This window comes from Neomonachus schauinslandi, chromosome 1 (assembly GCF_002201575.2).
Source record: "Neomonachus schauinslandi chromosome 1, ASM220157v2, whole genome shotgun sequence".
Lineage (NCBI taxonomy): Eukaryota > Metazoa > Chordata > Mammalia > Carnivora > Phocidae > Neomonachus > Neomonachus schauinslandi.
Window position 1 is genome coordinate 194532135 of NC_058403.1, and position 17719 is coordinate 194549853.

The following is a 17719-nucleotide window of genomic DNA, read 5'->3' on the forward strand; positions in this document are numbered from 1 at the left end:
AAGGAGAGCTCCCCGCCCACCCGCCCCCGAGGGAAAGTCACGTGGCACTTCACTCGGCGCCTGTCACCTCCCCGCCTGTAAAGCTTTCTTAAAGGGCTCGCTCTCTCTTCTTAGGGCTGGTCCTTTCCAGGATTTCTCCACTCCTGCCTGCGGAGTGTGGCGCGGCCCTGGGTCCTCCTATTACTCCAGTCCCCTGTTTGCTGATTCCCCATCAGGCCTGCTAGGGTGGGACCCCCTTTCAGGTCTCGGAGCCTGTGGCCATCAAAGGGACTAGGCAGTCGCCTGAAACGGTGACCTTATCCTAAGCACAGTGCCTGGCACGTAGTAGGCGTTCAGTTTCCATTTGTTGAATGAACTCGCTGAGAAAATGAATGAATGGGGTTGACAGACAGGAGGAGGGCACGTTGGCTCAGCGTGACCGCCCCCACCCACCGCCCTATCCCTGGGGAGACTGTTATACAGTGCAAGTGGGGAGAGGATGCCAGGCGCAGGACGCCCCTAGGGCAGCGCTTCACGGTAGGACTCAGTAGAGCTGGGAGCGCGGGCATAGGGGACAGGTCTTGGTTGGGCACCCCAGGCGGGTCTTAGCCAGGTCCGGGTTGAGGTGGGGCGAGGGCCCTGGCGGGCGCAGGTCTCGGGGCGCACGGGGCCGCGAGCGCGCTCGCGTCCTCGGTGGGGAGGGGCGGCGGAGGCGCGGCGGAGGCGCGGCGCCTTTAAGTCCGGGCGCCGGCCCCCGCGGCCCCGCCCCCCGGAGGACGCCTCGGCGCGCGGCCGCCGGAGCCGCCGTTTAATTGGGGCTGTCAGGCCGCGGCGCGCGCGGAGGGCCGGGCGGGACGGAGGCCGGGAGGCCGGGACGGCGGGCGCGCAGCTCGGCGGGAGGCGGGCGCCCGGAGACGCGGCTGGGGCCCGCGCGGCCGGGGCGCCGTCCCAGGGCAGGGCTGCCCGGCCCCTGCCCCGGGCCGCCCGCGCTCCCCATGAAAAACCAGCTCCGCGGCCCCCCAGCGCGGGCGCACATGTCGGCCTCGGGGGCGTCGGCTGCTGGGGACACCGGGGCGGGGTCGGAGCCCGGTGCGGGGTCCGGGTCCGGCGCTAGCACCGGCGCGGGAGCGGCGACGGGTGCGGGGGCCATGCCCTGCAAGAGCGCCGAGTGGCTGCAGGAGGAGCTGGAGGCGCGCGGCGGCGCGTCCCTGCTGCTGCTCGACTGCCGGCCGCACGAGCTCTTCGAGTCGTCGCACATCGAGACGGCCATCAACCTGGCCATCCCGGGCCTCATGCTGCGCCGCCTGCGCAAGGGCAACCTGCCCATCCGCTCCATCATCCCCAACCACGCCGACAAGGAGCGCTTCGCCACGCGCTGCAAGGCGGCCACCGTGCTGCTCTACGACGAGGCCACGGCCGAGTGGCAGCCCGAGCCCGGCGCTCCCGCCTCGGTGCTTGGCCTGCTCCTGCAAAAGCTACGCGACGACGGCTGCCAGGCCTACTACCTCCAAGGTGAGGGCAGCACTGAGACCCCCGTCCGGGACTGCGGCTCGCCCGCGGCTCCCTGACGCCCCCGCCGGAGGCTGCTTTCTCTCCGTGCGCTCCGCCGGCCCGGCCGGCGCCACGTCGCTGCCGGCTCGCATCCGCCTCTACCGGGAGCTCGGCCCCCGCGGTGCGGGTTTAGGCAGGCGCGGGGGTCCCCTCTGCACCTCGTTCTCGGCACGATTCGAGGGGGCTGAACAAACTTTTCCCGGCCTGGGCTGTCTTTTTGTTGTTGTTGTTGTTGGGGTCATGGCAGCGCCTAGGCTCCTGCTGAGCCCCTCAGAGGAGGAAGGGGCCGCCTCCTGGGACCCCAAAGACGACAGAGCACCCAGGTCCAGCTGCTCCAGCCTAGAATGCGTGTCCCTGGGAGACTAGGGTCAGGATATAGGAGCCTTTGGCAGCATTATCCCCGCCCCCAAGGTACAGGGACCGTTTGGGTTGGGGGACTCTGGGCATCTCAGCCTTGGCCTCACTACTTGGGGATCACAGCCTCTTGGAGGCACTTGGGGCAGGACTATAAGCAGTGTCCCCTGACCTGGCTTTCCGGGACCCCCAAGTCCCCAGCCTACTGCCCTAAAGCTTGTGGAAGGGGGAGGCAGCTGGGGGGCGAGTGGCTGCAGCCGGTGTTTCCAATTAACATTCCAAAATGGCCTCTCGCTGGCAGCCGGCGGGCGGGCAGGGAGGGGAGGGGAGGGGAGGCCTGCGGCACCCTCGGGCGCAGGGCCCATGCCTAGCTGCAAGGCGCTCCCCATTTCTTGTCTCTCTAAAGCCCCAGCAGCCCTCCGCCTCTGTGTCTCCTAGGCTGGGGGTCTTGAGTTCTAAGGGGAAGAGGTGGAGTTGGGACCCCTTTTACAAACTTGCCACTGTGGGTGGAAAGAGCCAACCAGTACTTTCACACTGCCCTCCCTGACTGTGGTTGGGGGTGGGGGGCAAGGACTGGACTCCCAGTCAGGAGGCCCAGGCCCTCTGGGCCTCTAACTGACCTAGACACAGCTCTGGCCCCTGCAGTCTCATCTGTAAGAGGGGTTCGCACACCCACAGGTACTGGCCTGAGATGGGGTTGTCTGCTTTCCTCTACCACTTAGCAGTTATTGAGCACCCATGGGTGCCAGGTGTGCATGGGGGCTGTGGAAGAGAAATGAGCTGGGGCCTGGCCTTAAGTGCCTAAAGCTGCTGGTGTGGTTGGGGCCCTGAAACCTTATGGGTCAGGGTATGGAGCTCAGGCATGTTACTTCACCTCCTGGGGCCTCAGTTTCCCATTCTGTCAGGTGGGTCATGGGAGAGATGTAGAGAACACAGGAGCAGGCCCACGTTGGCTGTTGGCGTTATAGTGCTTGATGTGGGCAGCGCCGGCTATCACTGGTCGCGTGCAGCCCGTTGGTCTGGGGACACTGGCCAGTAGCATGGGCAGTCTCTCACCCAGGCCCTCTTACCCTGGCCACAGGTGGTTTCAACAAGTTCCAGACAGAGTATTCAGAGCATTGCGAGACCAACGTGGACAGCTCGTCCTCACCAAGTGGCTCACCACCCACCTCAGTGCTGGGCCTGGGGGGCCTACGGATCAGCTCCGACTGCTCAGATGGGGAGTCAGACCGGGAGCTGCCCAGCAGTGCTACTGAGTCGGATGGCAGCCCTGTGCCATCCAGCCAACCAGCCTTCCCCGTCCAGATCCTGCCCTACCTCTACCTCGGCTGCGCCAAGGACTCCACTAACCTGGACGTGCTCGGCAAGTACGGCATCAAGTATATCCTCAATGTCACGCCTAACCTGCCCAACGCCTTTGAGCACGGTGGCGAGTTCACCTACAAGCAGATCCCCATCTCTGACCACTGGAGCCAGAACCTCTCCCAGTTCTTCCCCGAGGCCATCAGCTTCATTGGTAGGTGCTGCTGCGCTCTGGGCGGGGTGGGTGGGCGGGCAGGTGCGTCGAGGTGTGTGTGGGACTTGGGTGTCACTGGCGCCTGACTGGGTACCTCTGGGCCTGTCGAAGCCTGTGTGTGCCCTGCGTGTACCAGCATGTGCCCGGGGCCGAACCCATGCCTGCTCTGAGTCACCAAGGCCCTCAGGACCCGAGCGGTCCCCTGAGCCCTGGACTCCCCCCAACTGTTGGCACCCCACGGACTTTACTGTCCAGCTTGTGTTTTTCTGGCTCTGCTGTTTTGGGCTCAGCAAGCTGAAACATCACAGCTCTTAGACCTCCCACAGGTCTTGCTTGCTCTGCATCACGCCTCGGCACACATGTTTTCCGGGAGGGGGCTGCCACCGTGCCTCTTTGGGCTTTATTTTGTACCTGAGGGGGCTGAAGGGTGGCCCTGGAGCCAAAGGCCGACCCCGAATGGGCAGCTATTGGAATGTTGTGAGCCAGAGTGACTTGGTAGGGCCCTAGATGCTCCCGGCAGCCTGTGGGGCTTGCTTGGAGTATAGAAGGCCTCCCCCGGAGCAGTATGTTCTGCTGTTCGGCTTAGAGCCCTCAGCCCCTGACATCCCCAGCTGACTCAAGATCCACGAGTTGCCTTATCTTTGACCTCCCCATCCTGCTTCCTCTGTGGCCAGCTGGAGGCTGTTAGGCTGCAGGTCATCTTCCTGGCCCCAGCTCTTACCCAGGGTTCAGGGAAGGGATACAAGATCAGGGTGAATGTAAACCCTTGGCTCTCTGAGCCTGGTGACCCTGTGTTTCTGCCCAGCCTCCAGTGGCAGAGAGGAGGTGGCCTGGGCAGTCCTCTCCTGCTGGCGGGCCGTGTCCAGTGGAGGGCGTTTTGGTGTCAGCTGGGCCGGGCTAGCTTTAATAACAGGAAGTGGGAGGCTTCCCCGCCTCATCCGCTTACTGGGAACCAAAACTAGGTGCCTGGCTGGGAGGAAGGAAGGAAGCTGAGGCCTGGGGGAGGGGCTGTGACCAGGGCTGTTGGGAGCTTCCCAGCTCTGCCCAGGAGGACAAGGCCAGGAGGTCTCTGGGTCCTGCCTGAGCATTCACTCTCTCCCCCCAACAAGACAGGGGAGCAGAGAGGGGGATCCCAGGCTCCCAGGGCTGAGCCTGGCTCATGGGTGCCTTTATCCTTTTTGAAGGCCCCTCTGCATCTGGGGAGGGGGACAGAACAGGGTGTAGGGGTGGGGGGGGACAAGTGAAGGAATAGAGGCCCAAGCATCCCCTAGGACTCAGTGGGACAGGATCAAGCCCTAGCCCGTGCGCTGCTCAGCCACACCCTGAGAAAGCTAAAAATAAAGCCAGCGGAAGCAGTTTCACTTTGGATCACCCGGGAGTGGGTTTGGGGGCCAGGCGTTCCCCATACTGTGGTGTGTCACCACTGGAGGCTCATCTCCACCACCCCGTTAGCCCCAAGTCTCAAGGTCAGACCGCACGACTCTGCACCAAGCTGCGGCTACTCTCTCTTCCCCTGCTAGTCTTGCCTCCAGGCAGTCCCTGGATCTGGATTAAGTACCTACTGCATGCTTAGCCTTGGGCACCCTCGTGGGGGTGAGGAGGGAAGCTCTGCCAGGCCCGAGGGAATGAGCACCGGAGACGGAACAACTTGTGAACCTGTGCGTCATCTTGTGGGAGTGCACTGATTGAGCGTCAGCTGTGTGCCTGGCTCCCAGTGGGCTCAGAATCAGAGAGGTGGGCACCTTGAGGGCCCCAGAGAGCTGCCTCTTGAGGGCACAGCTGTGGCACAGAGAGAGGCGGCGGCCCCGCGCCCAGGGGAGGAGCGCTTACGGGGCCGATTGTTCAGTGGCTCAGCCATGTTTATTGAGCTCCTACTGTGTGCAGGCCAAGGAGCCTGAGAGCGGCACTGGGGAAAGCTGGGACGGTTGGCAGAGCCTGGTTGGTGGGGGTGGGAGATGTCACTGGTGCATGGGCCTGCCGGGGGGAGTCTAGTGAGCCGGGGTGGGGGTGGGGGGCCACCTAAGCAAGCCTCCCTTGCGAAATCTCAGGTGTGGCCTTCCTCCCAGTCCCTGGCTGTTGAGTAAAGCTAAGGGGCGGGGGACAGGGCAGAGCTGGCTGTAGGGCCAGGCCCCCCATTTCCTTTCTTTCTTTTTTTTTTTAAGATTTTATTTATTTATTTGAGAGAGAGAATGAGATAGAGAGAGCATGAGAGGGGGGAGGGTCAGAGGGAGAAGCAGGCTCCCCGCTGAGCAGGGAGCCCGATGCGGGACTCGATCCAGGGACTCCAGGATCATGACCTGAGCCGAAGGCAGTGGTTTAACCAACTGAGCCACCCAGGCCCCCCCCATTTCCTTTCAAGGGCTCCCCTCAGGCCTGTTTCCCAGGAGGCCCTCAGGGGGTCCCCCCGGGAGCCACACCAGGAGAACGAGCTAACTCCCCCCGGCCGGGTCGTGGGCTGACAGTGGTGTGTGCTAGGAGTTAGGAGGAGCCTCTCTGTGGCCTTGGGCTTGTCGCTCTGTCTTTGCGCCTGTGACCTCATTTATGAAATGAACTTGCTGACCGTGGTGCAGATGGCCCGAGAGGACACGGGTGACACCCTCAGCACAGGCTGGGCGTTTGGCTGTCGCGGCAGCTGGCTGGGCAGTGCCTGTTGGCCATCACTGGTGCCAGGGTTTGGAAAGCCCTCTCTTGGCTCAGGTCCTTGTAAGGGTGCTGTGAACACGGGGGCCCATTTTACGGATGAGGAGACCGAGGCACAGGGACGCCCAGTGACCTGAAGCGAACGCGTGGCAGAGCCCTCTCCGCAGTCATGCTCTTGCCCTCCACCCCCAGTGGCCGTGCCACCCATGTGGGCCTTCACCAGGTCCCCCAAGAGTCGGGCAGCACCAGCCAGTGACCCTGCCGCCCTCTGTACCCCAGCCCCACCTCCGGCTCCCTGGAGGAGGCGCCCTCCTGACCCATGCCCGTGTGTTTCAGACGAGGCCCGCTCCAAGAAGTGTGGTGTCCTGGTGCACTGCCTGGCAGGGATCAGCCGCTCGGTGACGGTCACCGTGGCCTACCTGATGCAGAAGATGAACCTGTCGCTCAACGACGCCTACGACTTCGTCAAGAGGAAAAAGTCCAACATCTCGCCCAACTTCAACTTTATGGGGCAGCTGCTGGATTTCGAGCGGACGCTGGGGCTGAGCAGCCCGTGTGACAACCACACCCCCAGCGAGCAGCTCTACTTCTCCACGCCCACCAACCACAACCTGTTCCCACTCAACACCCTTGAGTCCACGTGAGGCTGGGGCACAGGTGGCGGGGGCCGGCCCCTCCCGACCACCCCCCCCAACCCCCTGGGGCCAGGTGGGCGGCCCGCTCCTGCTACGTCCAGCCAGAACCCAGACAGCCTCGGACATGGCTGGTGCCCGGAGGCCCCGGGTGGGCAGGCGGCCGAGCTGCCCTCGCTGCCCTCACTGCCCTGGGGCGGGCGGACCCCACAGCAAGGCCTCCCTCTGCAGGTCTTTCTGGAGAGGCCCTGAGCTCTGGGACACATGGCCTCGGGAGGCCAGCAGGGCCTCATCCTTGTCCCAGGACACTCCATCGGCAGATGGGCCAGCCAGTTCGGCTGTTTTTTAAAGACACATCCACGGACCTGAGTTTACTTTTTACTTTTGGCAGGTGAATCCAAGCTCGCTGGAGCACGGCAAGTGTTCAAGCTCTTCTTGATTTTTCTTTTTTAATGAAAAGTGTTATTATCAGGCTACATGCAACAGTGGATTGTATAAACCAGTATTTCATCCCTTCCTTGATCCTGTGAGAGAGAAAGAGAAGTATTCTCAGTTTTGTTTTTCTTCCTATTTCAAAAAGCAATTATTGGTTTTTTGGTTTTTGTTTTAATGGAAAAGACAAACCCCGTGTTGATCTTGACCAAATGCGTTTTGCACATGTGTGAAGCCTCCCGTTTCTGCAGCAGCAGGCCCTTCTCGAAGGGGTGGCTTGCTGCTCCCTTGGCGTCAGACCCCCCAGTCGTGCCCACGTCTCTTGGCCCAGCCCCCATGGCACTGCACTCGCCCGTGATGACCCCTGCAAGTCAGGATGGGTGGGCTGGCAGGTGGCCTTTGCATTCTCAGCCCTCCAGCAGCCCCTGCAGACTCCCGGAGGCAGGAGATGGGAGGCCCTGCGGCAGGCCGGCTGGAGGTGGGGCTGTAGGGGACTGTCAAGCAGTAGCATTAGCCCTCTGGGTTCAGCCCGTAGGAGGGTCTGAGCCCGGGCCCTCTCTATAGTACCCACTACTTCTGTCTGTCTCTTTCTCTCTCTCCCCGCCGTTTGTTTGTGACTGAGAGTGGAGGCCCAGCGGCTGGGGGAAGCCTAGGTGGTGGAGGCCCAGCCCCGCCTCCTAGTTTCTGTCCCTCACCCTGGCTGTTGCTTCGGTCCAGCTGCCACCCCGAGCCCCCGTGTCCCGTGGAAGCTGGCCCTGCGCTCATCTTGCCCATGCCTTCTACTACCAGGAAACTCGCACCCGTCTCAATCCCAGGGCAGGGGCGGAAGGGGCGAGGATGGACAAGAGAAAGGGGCGTGGGGCTCTGTCCACCCCCCTCCCAGGATCCACAGAACAAAGCCACGGATTCCGTTATCCTCCTCCAGTTTTGTTCCTTCTCCAGCCTCAGTACCACCAGGTGTCACGACTGCACAGGGGCCCAGGGAGAGGTGAGTGGTCAGGCCGGGGTCCCTGAGCGAGTCCGCACTTGGCATGCGAGCGAGGCTACGGAAACTCTGCCCCACCGCGTCTTACCTCACGGGGCGGTTTTCAGGGATTCTTAAAGGCAGCGGATTAAAATCTTGCCACAGTCGAGAAATTGACAAAAAGCTTCCATGCCGTACATGGTTCTTTCTCTTTTTTACTTTTAAAAAGAAAAACCCAGAAAGATGCATCAAATTTGTGTAAATGAGAGTATGCCAAGAGGGTGGCCAGTTTTGCTTTATGATCTTATGAAGGAAAATTTGTGACCCTACATATATATACCACACACATACATATATATATCCCGAACCAGCAACGGGACTTTGTTTATATTGCAAATAAATATTATTTTTTCTTTAAAACAAGTTGTGGTGTCCAGTAAGGGCCTGGGCCAGCCAGGCGGGGGTAGGGGGGAGTTGGGGGTGGGAGGCGTCTCAGCACCTGTCCTGTGTGAAGGCAGCTAAGCCAGGAGGAGGAGGAGGAGGAGAGGCAGGGCCTGGCGGGAAGGGAGCTGAGGTTGTGGCATTTCCCCAGCCTTCGGGCACTGCAGGCAGGGATCTCAGGACTTTCTCTGGGGGATTTTAAAGGCTGGTTGGTTGGCAGGAGATGGAAGCTTGGAGGGGTTTTGTGGACGAAGGTCACACAACTGAGCCCCTGCTCACCCTGAATGGCTCAGGGCTGTCCACTTGGGCATTGGCCAGATTTGCCCCAGGGCCCCGGGCTATGGACCGGGCCCTGGGGCCCTGACCTTCCCTCTTGCTGCTCCTGTGGGTAGAATAGGGGGTGTGCACGTATCACCTCATCCTCCCAACTCCCACCCTCGCCAACCCCCGCAGTCCCTAGGAAGTCCGCGGGATGTGAAACCTGGCTGGTGATGGGTCAGCCCTGCTTTGCTCCTTAGGAGCTGGGCGGCCTCAGGTCCCTCAAGCCTCCCTAAGCCTCCGTTTCCATCTCTAAAGTGAAACCAATGACACCCAGATACCCAGTGCTTTTTGTGTTCAGGGCACGATGAGCATGTTCTATTCGTTTCCTGATCTGGGCCTACAGCGGGGCCCTGGGGTCCATGCCTGGCTTCTCCAGAGCAAGTGAGTGCCCACCCACCATGCCGGGCCCCCCCTGGGTGGAAGCAGGGAGCAAGAAAGAGGGAAGGGGCCTGGAGAAGGATGGTGGCCATGGCAGGGGGTGTGAGGCCCTCCGTGGGCGGCCTAGCTCCATGTGGAACGGGGCTCCAGAGCGGGGAACGGAGGCTCCGGAGGGGTTTATGGTTCCTTTGCCTCCGGCTGGATTGAGTGAGCCCCAGTCAGGGACCAGGTGCTGACGCAGTTTCCTCATCTCTGCCTCTCATTTGCTTTACCCCTTCCGCCGTGACCACACTGGGCTGGCCGCCGGTAGGCAGCTGCGGTGGGTAAGGGCAACCCGGCCCCTTTCCAAAGACTCCCAGCTGGGCGGTCCAGACTACTTTTTGGTCCCTGCCCCGTCTCTGCCCAGGAGTTCCGTTCAACCGGAGCACAGTGAGGCCTTCAGGCATCTGATGAGGGGTAGAGAGCAGGTCCTTCAAGCAGAGGGACCTCAGTTCTAATCCCAGACGTGTGGCTACCAGCTCCTCGCCCCCTCAGCTTGCCCATCTTTAGAATGGGGGAACGCTTGTGCACCAGCAGGCCCGTGGCAGGGGGAAGGGGGCTTCTCACAGCCTCGGCGAAGGGGCGGGTGCTGCTTTTGCACTTGGGCTGCCTCTGGGCCCTGGCCCTTCTGTGCCAGGGGCAGGCAAGGGGGTGGGGGCCTGCGCAGGCAGAGACTGGGCCTTTGTTCCCTCTTGCTGCCCTTGGCCGGGGCTGGGGAAGCCCGCAGGGGCCGGGCTGGGGGCTGGGCCCTCGACAGGCCGAATGAGCGCCTGGCAGTACCAGCATGCCCAAGCACAGGCTGGGGCGTGGGAGCGGCCTTGCCTCCCGAGCCAGCTCCTCGAATGGAGGACGAGGGGGCTTGACCTCCTGTGCAACCTCAGGCCCGGCGGCCTCGCTCAACCTCCGTGTCCTCATTTGAGGAAGTTCACACCTCAGCACCATGCCTGGCTGCGGGTTCCCTTTAGCTTCTCTCTGGTGGGGACAGAGGACGAGGGCATGGCCGGGGGGCTGGGACTCTGGGTCCGCACTCTGTGACTTTGGGCTGGGCCATGCTTACTCTGGCTGGCTGTCTCTACCCTGGCTCCCAGGTTCCCACCTCACAGCCCACTCTGAGCTCCTGTTACTCCACCCTGTTTCTACTGTGCTCTTCCCCCGTGGGCTCTGGCTCTCCCAGGCCATCTCTGGCTGAAGCCCTGGATGCCCATGTCCCCTGAGCTCCAGGACACTGGCTCTCTGAGATGGATCTGTTTAGTCCATGTGCTCTCAGTCCCAACTCTCCTCCTGACCCCCTCTTTGCCTCCCTTTGGATTCCTGTTTCTGTCTCCGTCTCAGCCCAGGCCCCAGGAGCGCCCCCCTCCCTCCTCGTCTTAGCCACTTCCCAGCCTTCTCGTGGGAGGAAGATCTGAGCCACTCACTCACGGGCACATTCATCCAGCAGCCATTTCCTGTGTCGGCTGGGCTGCCCCAGGAGTGGGAGCATGCCTGAGGGAAGTTTGGTGATGTCAGGCTGGGTGGCGGGATAATGGGGCCCTCAGCTTGTCCTCTGATAAATAAATCAGGCGCAACAGCAGGAGTGACTAAGGCTGGACACGAGAAAGAACTTGCAGCACTACGGAGCAGTCCCCCTGCAGGGCGTCTGACAAGTTGACCGCAAAAGAGATGAACATTTTCCTAGGGTAGTCCTGCTCTGAGCTTGGGGGAGGGGCAGGCAGCAATCAGGAGAGGGGTTGCCCCCCCCACCACCACCCAGGGCCTCTCCCCAGGGTGCAAACACAGTCATCCCTCATGAATGGGGCAGGGTGGAGGTGTGCAGCGAACCCGTGCTGGGACCTGCCCCTCCCCTACCACCACGGCTGCCTGGCATACTCAGGCCTGCCTCCAAACACCAGGTCTACACTGGGCTGTCTTCCGCGTCAGTCTGGACGTGGCCGGGACACCAGCACCCACACCAAACTCTTAGCAGAAGCTGGAAAGCCTGATGTGGGAGCCAGGCAGGCGTCCCTGGAGCCTGGGCACCCCAGGAGCCTGGGTCCTGATCTTTGATCTATTCCCCCTGCTTGTTCTGGACCCCACCTGAGCACAGCCCTCTCACCTCCTCCCAGAGTTCTTCTGGGATTGGTCCCATCTGACTCCTGATACCCAGCAGACCTGAGAGCCTGGAGACAGTTCAGAATTGTCCTGTTCCCCCCAACCCTATGCAGATAGGGAAAGCGAGGCTCAGATGGGGTCATGGAGTGAGTCAGGGAAGAAGCTAGGCCTCCCCACGCTGCTCCCCTGAGTCTTTCACCCAGGTCCGGCCTCCCCAGTCGGGCTGGGAGCCTTCTCTATCCGGCCCTGTGAAGGACCAAGGACATATGCATGCGTGCACGTGCGCGCGCGCACACACACACACACACACACACACACACACACACACGGCCTCCTCATTTCTCAAACAGGACAAGCCCAAGCAGGTCCCACAGTGACAGAGGAGCCGCCTGCCTCTCACTCCAGCCTCGTCTCATTAGGGCGCGGGTGGGGTGAGGTCATCCCTTCCCAGGCATGGCCATTAAAGACCGTCATTAGCAACTCTCAAGAGGTAAGATGAGGCCTCAGCCCCATTGTCTCTGGCTGGGTCAGATTAGCCTCCACAGGCGACATGGGACAACAGTGCCTGCTGCAACACCCTTTGCTCAGGCAGCCAACCCCTTTCCCCAGGGCTGCCCCATCACACACCTCCAGGAGCATCGGCTACCTTGTGGCTTCTGTGCATCTGTAGGATCTCCATCAGCCCTTCCATACCCGCACCTCCTCTGGCCCCAGGGTCCTTCCACCCCTGCTGCAGGCAAAGGAGAAGCTGCAGCCCCTTCTCCAGAGCTGGATGGGCCAGGAAGGACCAGGTGTGGTCCAGAGAACCAGGGAGCCCCTAACGAGCTTTAAGAAACTAAGCCTGATAGGGTCTGGTTGTCACTAGAAAGATCCCCCAGCTACTAAGTGGAGAACAGCCTGAAGGGGAATGTGCAGGACAGGGGACAGTGAGGAGGCTGAGCTGGTCACTCAGGGTGTTGGGGGGCTGGGCCGCTGTGGACAAGGAGAGGGTGAGCCACACCGGCAGGACGAGCAGCGTGGGAGGCAGCTCATGGGAGGCAGGACCCGTTGTGTGGACAGAGGTCGCAGCCTGTCTGACTCCACGTCCATGGCCTGAATGGCAGCCGCCACGCCACATCCAAGGATGGGACTTAGCCAGGACAAGCGTGGGTCCACTGGAACCCTGGCCACGGGGTCTGAATTCCCACTCACCTCTCCCCACCCCTCAACATGTACTCACACATTGAACACCCAGAGAGAGGCAGGGGTCACCAAGTTCCCCCCCTCCTACTGAAGACTTTTCTGGGACAGAGCCTTGCTCTTCTGTACAGCAGAGATATGAATCGTGGGTCCTAGGGCGCCTGGCTGGCTCAGTTGATGGAGCATGCAACTCTTGATCTCGGGGTTGTGGGTTCAAGTCCCATGTTGAGTGTAGAAATTACTTAAAAATAAAATCTTAAAAAAAAAAAAAAAGAACTGTGGGTCTAAGAGGAGAAAGCAGGATGAAGGGCCTTCCTCCCAATGAGGCCTTGGGAAAGTGAGTCATGATGATGCCAGTTTACCTGTGACGACCCCCGAGGGCCACCTCCCAGGGCCAGCCGTCACTGATGGCTGTGTGATCTCGGACAGGCCTCCTTCTTATCCAGTCCTCAGGTTCCCTGTTTGCACAGGTGAGAAATGAGAATAACTCCGAGGGACCCGGCCTTCAGACCCGGGACTTAGGGATTATGGCCCAGACCTTGCCTTCTCTCCCAAGGGCTGGACAGCCTGGCATCAGGAGTAACCTAGGAACCAGTACCCAGCCTAAAAGGAGAAGGCTGGAGTTCAGGGCTGGGGGGCCTTGGGCAGGGGGCCTGCCTGGGGAGGGGAGGGCCAGGCCCGGTGCTTGTCTGCTCCAGTAGACTCCTTTGCTGCAGCCCCTTGAGGACACTTGCTCCTTCCATCTACCTGCCTAGAGGACTCTCTCACAGTGTCCCCTGGTCCTGAGGGCCTTAGAAATTGTGTTGCTCCCAGGTGAGCCCTGGTCCCTGGTCCTAGCTCTATGGCCTGCGCCTCCCTGCTCCCAGCCTGCCCGAGGATGGTTTGATCAGGGATTCTACGTGTCTTCCTGGGGATGTCAGAAAGGGCCTTGAGCTCAGTCCCTCCCTCTCACTCTATTTCTTTGCTCAGCCTGTTACCCTATATTGCTTGTCCAAAGCCCCTCCTCACCAGCCCCCCCCCCAATTCCCAAGTCCTGCCCATCCTCAGCACCCCACCTGGGCGCCTGGCTGGCTGGAGCCGCTTCTCTTCCCTCCTCCACAGAGCATAGTGTGGGGGGCTTGGGATGGTGCTCCAGGTCGGGGCACAAGCGGGAGCAGAGGCCTGGTTCACACTTTCCCTAGATCCCTGGAGCCAGGCGTCTGTGGCCCTCTCCCCTGCCCCTGAGAAAGAGAGAGGCTGGACACCACTGCCCCTCCCTGGCCGCTGGGCACTCAGGTGGCCTCTGGTCTTCATTGTCGCATCAGGACCTCTGGGCCAGGACTCTGGGTGTAGTGTTTTCTGCATCTCAGGCTCTTTCTCTGGGCCTCGTGCCCAGAAGTGGCATTTCCGGGGCAAACACCTGTGCTCCATTTTTCCAATTGGTTTCCGAAAGGAAAGCAGGATCATTTATCTTTTATGTCTGGCTATTATTGTAGCTGATTTGGAGAAGCCGAGTGTCGGTGGCGCCAGGCATCCAGCAGGGGCCCAGCAAAGCACTGGGGACTGGACCATTCCTCAGCTGGAGCCCCTGCCCGGGTCAGCAGCCCCAGCTGTCCCTCACGGCCGCCCTGCCTGGGAGTTTTGCTGAGTGTCTGGTCCTCGGGCAGTAACAGTACTAACACCAACGCAGGTACATGGCCCTTGCTCTGGGCCAGGGTGCCCTGCCGGCTTTACATGATAAACTCAACTGATCCTCCCAGCAGCCCTCAGAGGGAGGCGCTGGATTACCCCCGACGAACAGAGGAAGAAGCCAGGACAGAGCAGCGAAGCCTGGAAGGTGCCCCGCTGGGGTCGGGGTGCAGGTCTGGCTGGATCAGGCGTCCCTCCTCTCAACTGACCCATCTGTGGGTTCCCCAGGACGGGGCAGGGGAGGTAGAGGAGGAGAGCTGGTAATGGGTCAGGAGGCTTGGGGAGGAGGGTTGAGTCCGGGCTGTCCTGGAGTGTGCAGGCTGGAGGGGCAGAGCCTCGGGGACACCAATTCTACCAGGTAAGGCCATCTGGGAGGCTTCCCAGAGAAGGCGACGTCTTGTGGTGGAGAACCTCCTGTGTTCCTGCCTCCGGGCCTTTGCGTATGCTATTTCCGCCTCCTGGAATACTCTGCGTCACCTACAGCCCCTTCAGTTGGCTACCCCTCCCTACTCTTTCCCTGAGCCAAGCTCAAATACCTCCTCCTCCAGAAAGCCTTCCCAACCTCTTCCCCCAGCCGGGGTTCTGTGGCCTTCTGTGCAGCCCCATCCCCTGGAGGCCTTGCTAGCCACGGTGCTGGGTCCAGCTGGGCATCATCAGCCCTCTGGCCATTGTCTGGGGGCACTTCTGGAAACTTGCCTACCTCCGGCTGTCAGTCCTGCGTGACTTGTGCCCACGGAGGTGGACCTGGAGTACACGCCTCACTGTGGAGCCTCGCGTGCCCAAGTGTTGTGATTCTGCACCTGCTCAGGGCTTTGGTGGCGCCCAGGAGGTGGCACTGGGCCCCTCTGCGCCACCGGCTGGGTCTCCTGCTTCTGCAGCCCCTGTTCTTGCTGCCTCGGCGCCCACCGTGATCGCCTGCTTTCCCCTTCAGTTCCAGCCAGCCAGAGAAGGGTCTGGCAGCTCCTGTTTATAAATATCCGTCACTACCACGGCTAAGTGGAGGGGTCTGGAGGCCACGCTAATTGATTAATTAAACCCTCTCGGTTCATTAGCTCCATCCCTCCAGGGAAAAAAGTCTAGAGCTGGAGCCAGAGCTTCGCCTGGGCTGAGGGAGGGTTTAATTAGCCTGGGTCAGGCTGAGCCTGATGCTAGCTGCTGGGGGCAGTGGCGAGTCGCGGAGGAGAAGAGTTCTAGGCCGTGGAGCCAGCTGGGCCACCTGGGCGGAGGAGAAGGGGCTCCAACTTGGGCCTGCACCAACCCCTCCTGACCACCGCTGCCTAGCGTCCTGGCTCTTCACCTGAACCCCAGAGGCTGGAGGCAGCAGGACCTGGAGGAGCAGCGGAGGAGAAGAGGATCCCTCGAGGGGGCAGGGCCCGTGGGAGCAAGGAGTGAAGGCTGGATCTGGAGAGAGAAAGTAGTCTTTGCTGTGGTCAGTGCTCCCACACAGGGGCTGAGGGACACTCGGCACTGTAGACACGGCCTCTCCCCGCTGACTGCTCCGGCACGGTGAAGGCCTTGAAGGCCAGCACCGAAGCTTGAACTTTCTCTGGATGTGGGAGGCCATGACAGGGTGGAAGCCAAGGAGGGACCCGATCAGGTTTGGGTTTTGGAAAGATCTCAGGGCCGGCTGCTCAGGGGAGAATGGATTGGAGGGGGCGGGAGAAGAGGACTGGCAAGGAGGGGGCTTCAAGGGTCCAGAGGGAACGGAGGTCCATCAGCCAACTGCCTCGTGCTTTGTGACCCGGGGCCACCCAGTTCCCTTCTCTGGGCCTCTTTCCCATCACCTTGAAGGTTGGGACAGGGGTTCCCTGAAGCCACAGCCTCCGGATGTAAATGTCACTGGCAGGTTTCCTGCCCCAGGACCAAATACCTTCTTTACCCCCCAAGCCCGCAGGCGTCTGGCCTCACACGGTTGACATGTATGCAAAGAGCAGAGCCTAGCCCCCAACACTGCAGGTGCATCGCATTCGTGACCCGCAATATCATTCCGGGTGGAGAGAGCGTGGAGAGTGCAGCGGAGGGAGGGGGGACACTGTGGTGGGCGGACACCTGTGCCCGGGCTGGCCCTGCGGGGCGGTGGCCACGGGTGGGAGTCGGAGAGCCCAGGACACTCCGACAGCCGCAGGCTACAGGCGGGGCTGCAGCCTTGGCATGGAGCCCGCTCTGGGTCGGTCCTCCAGCTCCCTGAGTGGCCGCCCAAGTGGGAACAATGACCCTTTCACGTCACGCCTCCTCCAGTCACAGTAACTTTGGCGCCGCAGGACAAAGGGGCCATTTCATCATTGTTGGGCTGGATCAACAGCCCACCAGCCTGAGCCCTGCTGCCCCCGCCTAGCCTAGGCCCGGGCAGGGAGGCCGACTACCCAGCCTGGCCAGAGCCCGACACCTTCGCTCCATCTGGCCCGGAGACCCTCCTGGCCTTCCTCACCTTTCCCTTTCGGCTCAGTCGGAGCTGGGGCTGAGCCAGCCACTATGAGGGCACCAGGCCGTGCCCCTGGTTCTTTCCCTCCTGGAGCCTCACGGGAAGGGTGCTGGGTGTCTGGGAGCCTGAGGGGTGAGACTTCCCACCTGTACCCCAGCTCCAGCCAGTGCTGGCCCCAGTGAGAGCAGAGGCAGGGAGGGGCCCCCGGCCCAGGGAGAAAACAGAGGAGGTCTCCCCAGTTCAGTCTTCACCAGGCCCCTGCCCAACCTCTGCTCCAAGGGACCTTCCATGGTGTGAGCTAGCTCAAGGCCACCTTTGCTTGTCCTTGAGCTAGTCTCAGACCCTCAAGAGCACCTGTCGGTACAGAGGCCAAGAGGATTAGGGCTCTCGGCACACACAGCCTCACCTCCTGCCTCCCTTTGTTAGGGACTGGAGGTTGGAGCCCTGAGCCCCCAGGCTTCCTCTCTTTTCTATTTGGCCAGGGTTTGCTAGGCTTCTCCATTGGGAGAGGGGTGGGACCTTGGGGAAGAGGTCCCTGACCAAGGGCCAAGACAGAAACTGCTTCTTCTATCCACTGTGGTCACAGCTGGGTCATAGAAAAGCCTGAGAATCCAGACATCAGGGGCCCAAGGCACCCTCAGAAGCAGGGGCTGTGGGATGGGGAGTGGTCCTGTGGCAGGTGCCCACCGCCTGAGCCTGCAGGCAGCCATGTTTTTGATAAATCACCAGCCCGTGGAGGGCCCGGAGGCTCATTGGCCTGGGCCCCAGCCAAGGGTGGGGATGCAGATAGCTTGGCCAAAGCCGAGGGCTGGGGGATCACCGCTGGGCACATCTACATGACATACACTGTGGGAGCAGCCAGTTCTTGAGAGGGCTCTGCCCTCTGGGCCTGGACTGCCCCTTCTGCTCAAGGTGGGCATAGACTCTACCCTGCTCGACTCTTTCCCCAGGACCTGGGGATGGGCCAAACCGGGAGGGTGGGCTCCTGATGTTGGGGCAGGGGAAAGCCAGGGGCGTATGGGTTCCCCAACTTTCCCACTTCACAGATGAGAACCCCAAGGCTCAGAGGGTTGAAGTGCCATGTCTAAGCCACATGGCAGGTGAGCAACAGAGCA

The 17719-nt window shown here is 61.4% G+C and overlaps 1 protein-coding gene across 2 annotated transcripts; it reads left to right on the forward strand.

The window, feature by feature from the left end:
* Positions 1-855: 855 nt before the first annotated feature.
* DUSP7 (dual specificity phosphatase 7) lies at positions 856-8483 on the forward strand. 2 transcript variants are annotated; one of them, XM_021695241.2, is made up of 3 exons: positions 856-1491; positions 2966-3400; positions 6377-8483. In XM_021695241.2, exons 1-3 carry the CDS (start codon positions 975-977, stop codon positions 6682-6684), a joined length of 1260 nt encoding a protein of 419 aa, XP_021550916.2. In that variant the 5' UTR covers positions 856-974; the 3' UTR covers positions 6685-8483. The 2 variants fall into 2 exon arrangements, with proteins under 2 accessions (XP_021550916.2, XP_044777446.1); XM_044921511.1 differs by lacking the exon at positions 2966-3400.
* The last annotated feature ends 9236 nt before the right edge of the window (positions 8484-17719 follow it).